At 36.4% G+C, this 6,000-nt stretch overlaps 1 protein-coding gene across 1 annotated transcript; it reads left to right on the top strand.

Annotated features, from left to right (window-relative positions):
- Positions 1-1,194: 1,194 nt before the first annotated feature.
- On the top strand, positions 1,195-2,301 carry LOC140889648 (cytochrome P450 714B2-like). The gene is made up of 3 exons (XM_073297367.1): positions 1,195-1,357; positions 1,468-1,650; positions 2,039-2,301. Exons 1-3 carry the CDS (start codon positions 1,195-1,197, stop codon positions 2,299-2,301), a joined length of 609 nt encoding a protein of 202 aa, XP_073153468.1.
- The last annotated feature ends 3,699 nt before the right edge of the window (positions 2,302-6,000 follow it).

The raw sequence follows: 6,000 nt of genomic DNA, 5'->3' as shown, positions 1-6,000 counted from the left end.
AGGTGCAAAAATCAGCCCATATTTGTTGGTTTTATATGTTGTATCAAACACCACTACATCGCCAAAGACAATGTTTGCCCTCCTTGACACATAATCTGCCCAAAAACACCTGCTAAATCTGTTCTCTGAGTCAGTCTCATAATCAAAGAAAAAAGTAGAACACTTGTCTTTCTCAGATTGCAAGAAATCAACAAATGTTTCAGCATCCATCCCATGTGCTCCTCCCTTAAACTTCTCTGATAGTTTCTCAAATCTCTTTCTGTACAACCTACGTTCTCTGGCCCTCCATGTTCTATCTCAAATAATCGCATTTGTTGACAATTTGGGATATTGGCTTCTGCAAATTGTTGACTTAGTGCTCTCTTTGATACATAAACACTGCGATGTGAACGTAACAAATGGACTTTTGAAGGAGTAGCAAGTGGATGGTTATGGTTTTCTACGAAAGTACTAATCACCCATCCCGGACCAGTTTGTTCCTTCACAACTGAAATCTTTGTCTTACATCCAGATCGAATGTCTCGACGAGCTCTATTTTGTCTTGGTTTATCACTATTTGCCTCTTTACTCCATCGAACTTCATTTGTCTGCCCTTCTTTAAAGCATACAATTTTTTTCCAAATAACTTCACTCGTCTTCTTACTTCTCTTGCTATTGCTAATTCTCGCACTAAATCCAGATTCTCGTGCGTATTGGTTATAGTACAAATATGCATCCTCCATTGATTCGAATCCCATTCCAATATTTGGCTTTCGATCTTCTCCAACTTGAGGGATGTATGACTGATCATCCCCACTGTTTTCTTCCATCTCTGTAAAATATGACGATCATACATTTTAGTATAATAATTTTTAATAAATTTAGAAAACAAATAATTAACAATATTACTAATAATTGATAGATACCTAACATCGTTCGATGTAAGATACCACAATTTCTGGAACGCAAACGACCCACTGCTTTTATTATAGACTAATAGCTTTAATATAGACTAACGGATTTATAGACCCTACAAATCAAAAACAAATTTATAGTTAGTCCATTGCCATCTCTAGTTGAGTACATGTGACTTATATATATATATAACATGTATCTCAAATTAAAAACAGATTAACAGACTTGTACACTGGTATTTGATATGGATTTTATAACTCATTTTTCTGATGTCAAAAAATGGATGAATGAATGTAGGGAATGATCGACATCATCACCGAATCATCCTTAGGGCTGGTGAATTCGTGGAAGCAGAAGTTCGAGTGTGGAGGAGAAATTATTGAGATCAAAGTTGATGAAGACACCAAAAGATTTTCAGGAGACATTATATCCAAAGCCTGTTTCGGCAGTAGTTACGCCCAGGGTCAAGAAATTTTTGGGCAGACACCAAAATATGCTCATTGATCTTGAAGATAGTGAGAGAGAGACAAGAAGCTGGACGTGAGAAGGATTTGTTGCAAATTCTTGTTGAAGGTGCGAAAGCCAGTGATTTGAGCCCAAAGGCATTGGATCAATTCATAGTTGACAACTGCAGAAACATCTACTTAGCCGGATTCGAGACATCTGCTGTGGCTGCGTCATGGTGTCTCATGTTGTTGGCATCGAACCCTGAATGGAAAACACAAGCCAGAGAAGAGGTTTTAGAAGTTTGCCAAGGTCAAATCCCCAACGTGCTAATGCTTCGGAAGATAAAACCATATAATAATAATAACAGTTAACATGAAATTATCTACAAATTATGAAAATGGGTAAACAACAATTTATCGAACAAACTATAAAAAAAAACAAGAATCGACCTGGGCTGGCCTCCTCGATTTCTTCTTGTTCTCGTGACCGAGAACGACGAAGAAGTAGAAGGAGTTTCTCTGTTGCTTCCAATATTGACTATGTAAGAGCCCAAAATGTACGTGAATCTCCTTTGAACTATTATAAAAAAAAATGGGATCGTGGAAGAGGCAGCGGAGAGTATATTATTTGGGCGTGAATGGGCGGCAACGGAGAGTATATTATTATGAAAATATTCAAAACAATGGGATCGTGAAAGTCGCAAACTATGTAAACGTGATAAGAGAAAAATGGGATTGCTTAAATAATCGCCTACCTGAGAGGACGAAGAACCTTAGCGACGGCGGAGATGTGGTCGTTCCACGGCGGAGATGGGCGGCATCAGGGATTCCATTTGCAGACGTGAGAAGAGGAGAAAATGGAATCGCCTATGTGAGAGGAAGATTAACCTTAGTGACGGCGGAGATGTGGTCGTTCCACGGCGGAGATGGGCGGCATCGGGGATTCCATTTGCAGACGTGAAAGAGGAGAAATAGGGATCGCGTTGTATTTGGGGCTTCTGAGAAGATGAAGCCTGTTATAGGTAAAATAATTTAAGGCAGCCACGTGACAAATTAAAAAATATATATATACACTTGGGCGCCACGTAGGCTGGCGCCCAAGTTTGCCTGCACCCGAACGCAACTGTATATATATATATATAATCATATTAATAGCAACTAATTTAATTTCAATAAGAGAAATGAGATATATAAAACATCGAAAACACAATGTTATTATCCAAACAACAATTACTTTAATTCCATCAAAATCTATAATTGACAATAATATTTGCATGGCTAATCCGACTATACATTTTTATTTATTTTTATTAGTTTTGAGAAATATCAGAATTCAAGGAAATAGATAGTTTTTATTCTTAAGATAAAAATTTATGATATGTTGGAAATTAAGTTTTTGTATTTATAAACAAAAGTACAAAAATACTAAACTGACTACAAGATAAACTGAAAAAGAGATAAATCGAAACTATTGAAAGTGCGGTCTCATTGGTCAACCAAGCTAAACTGAAACTATTGAAAGTGTGATCTTATTGATCAATCGAATATTTCAGATAAGAGCGTCCTTATGAATAAGGCGCTAAAATGAGAAGCACGACTTCCTGGTTAGCTCGACTGATCCCACGAAGTTTAACCAAACTGAAGATACTAAACTATCATCAATCTACCTAGAGCGATCTATTTGGATAAATTTTTCCGTACTCTGACACACTCTGCATAAGGTACTGTCGCGATCCAAAAGAATGTCGGTTTCAGAATTTGTCCATGAAAGTGACAAATGCAACGGGAATATTTAAAATTATCTTAGAGATTTATTTTGAATTTATTACCTTTAGCATCTTAAGACTATAAATAAAAGCCTTAATCCATCGAAGATCAATTTTTGGCTAAGAACTCTTGCTGTGAGAATATCTGAGCTTTCAAAGTTTGAAGAAAAAAACTCACTTTAAGGAACTCGAAGCACAAACACCTAAATTGTCATTCTGATCATTATAGGATCATCTTTGTGCCAAGTTAACACGAGTTGGAAACATCTGTATTTTATCAGTCAAGGACTGAAACTGAGTTGTACCTAGGAGTTCTTGTTTAGGCAGTGTATAAGTCCTAAACTAGATCGGGGTTTTGCAAATTGTTTGTAAAATTCAAAGTCTTCTAGGAAAGGCAGCAGCCGAGATCTTTATATTTCTGGCCTGATTGTTGTCAGTGATTTTTCAGGTTGTCTATTGGATGAGCTAGATCAATGTGTGATTGAGTCGATACAAACAGAATTAAGAATTTTGTATTAGAAAATGATGTGCTTGAACGTTATGAGATCCGAAATCAGTTAGTCAAGATTTAGTGAGAATATGAAGAGTTTAGGAAATCAAGAATTGTGGACAACGACGTTGTCACATGTATAATATTAGTCCTTAGTGCAAGGATTTGTGTACTCGATTCTGACAAAAAGAGAATGAAGCATTTTGTTTCTTGATGATGAGTGAGTCAACAGAATTAGACTAAGCATCGACAATCCAGAGGTTTGTACCATGAGTATCAATTCCTGAGTGAAAATATGAATTATCACAATGAATTTGTGAACTAATTGCCCGTATTTTCGAGGAATTATGGTACAGTTATGGTTGGAATGTATTGACTCACCAAGGTAATATATTTCTTTTATGTAATAATTAAAGATGTCACTTTCGACGGTAGTGATTGATTACACATTCGAGAGATCGTGAATTTTCATGGTTTATCTGTAAGTATTTTCAGAGGTAAAAAGTTTAGAATTGCTCCAAATTCTGGGGGAGTTTTTCCAGCTTGTCTTAAGAACTATTGCCACTAAAATATAACCGAGCATAGGGAGACTGATGATCAGTTTGGGTATAATATCTATTTTTTGGATTTTGGTCAGCTTGACAGAATTAGGTTTTAGTGATTTGGGTTATATTCATCAGTTATCACAGCAGTAATGCTGTGACACCATTTGGAAAATTGTGCAAACAAGGATGTTGTATTCCAATGTTCTAAAAAGAGATTTGAGAAATCAAGAGTTAATTCTCACGGTATTGCTATAGTTATTTAACCAGGAGAATATCTCTAGAGTTTATTGGCCTAATTGGGATATTGGACAATACATAAGTTATAATTTAAGAAAGTATTGTTGTTATATGGGATTAATATAAATTTAATATAAACACCTCATCAAAAGTGCGTACCGCACACTGTTGATATTTTCGTTAATAATATCAGTAACGACGTGCACCGCACGCTGCGAATAGTGCCTCATTTTCGATGACATGCGATGCATGTTGATATTAAGTTTAACAACAGCGTGAGGTGCATGCTGCGGATAGTATCTTTCTACGGCATGTTGTACATGCTGTTATCTCCTCAGATCACATAGGATATCCACACTCGCAAGTATGTGGTGAATCCTTGACAACAAAGCATCGACTCCTATATGTGTCGTAACTGTACCCAATCCCGACACCTGATGACCCCAATAGAGTTGGTAAACAAGTCAAAGTACAGTACTAGCATATAGAGTCTCAATGATGTTTCAAGTAGTAAGGACTAATGGTGTACAACCAAAACCGCGGACTTTATCCACTCGATAAGTGATAACCACTTGGAAAGTCCGAATAGGGTAGTTCGATCATTCATCATATGAATATCCATTTGCATGCTTTGAACATCTTCATGTCCATTACCAATGAAACGTGGTACTTGGCATCACAAATGCTAGTCTCAATCTCGAGCGATCCTTATCCTTATTAGTGGATGGCTCAATTGACTAGAAACTGTTTAGAATATACAGTGATTATAAGATGTGTTTCATAATAGTGATCTCTCTTTATTCACTATATCATCTTACTTACACTATAATATATTCAAGGTCTTTATCAAAACATCAATAGTATATCACAATATAACAATATGAAGAAAGACAAAGAAAATGTCATTAATGAATGTAAATTATATTAAACAAAGATTGTTTATACATAGAGTCACAAAAACCCTTAGCCACAAGTTGCCTAACCGGGCACCCACTCTTTCACTATTCATTAATAACATGCAAATATGAATTAAAACGTACGATTACATGATATCTTCTCCTCTACTTCTACGATGGTTGTGAAGTCTAAATAATCAATCTTCTCAGACACATTATACCATGTGTTGTTGTTCGACGCCAAGCTGCGATTTCGACTTTCTTTGATCCGAACAATTAGTATCGATCTTGGATTCAGGATTAATCTCACCCAAGATTTTCACGAAAAACTCCTTATTAATTAATGTTGATGTAGTTTCTTGATCTTCTAATTCACGTGTTGATGTCTTCTTCTCATGATATTCTTCCTCGAGCGGTGGACGTTCTTGATTGTGAAGATATGAGATATTGGAATCAAGACTTTCTGCGATCTCAAACAAGATTTTCATCACCTCCTCCCTCATCGTCATAATATCACGTGGTGGCGATGGCATCTCATCGGAGCGATCATCATCATCATCATCATCGTAGACAATATCTTCTAGTGGATATTTCCAGACGGCGGCTGAATTGAACTCAAAGAATTCATCAAGATCATCCAACTTTTCCATTATCTCCTCCGACGAAGCCAGAATTAACGTATGGAATTCTTCGTCGTGATACCATCCAGGAAGCAGAGCATTCTTA

This window comes from Henckelia pumila, chromosome 3 (genome assembly GCF_033568475.1).
Source record: "Henckelia pumila isolate YLH828 chromosome 3, ASM3356847v2, whole genome shotgun sequence".
NCBI classification, from domain to species: domain Eukaryota; kingdom Viridiplantae; phylum Streptophyta; class Magnoliopsida; order Lamiales; family Gesneriaceae; genus Henckelia; species Henckelia pumila.
Note: the sequence above shows the minus strand (reverse complement) of the source record. Positions and strands in the feature narration are given on the sequence as shown.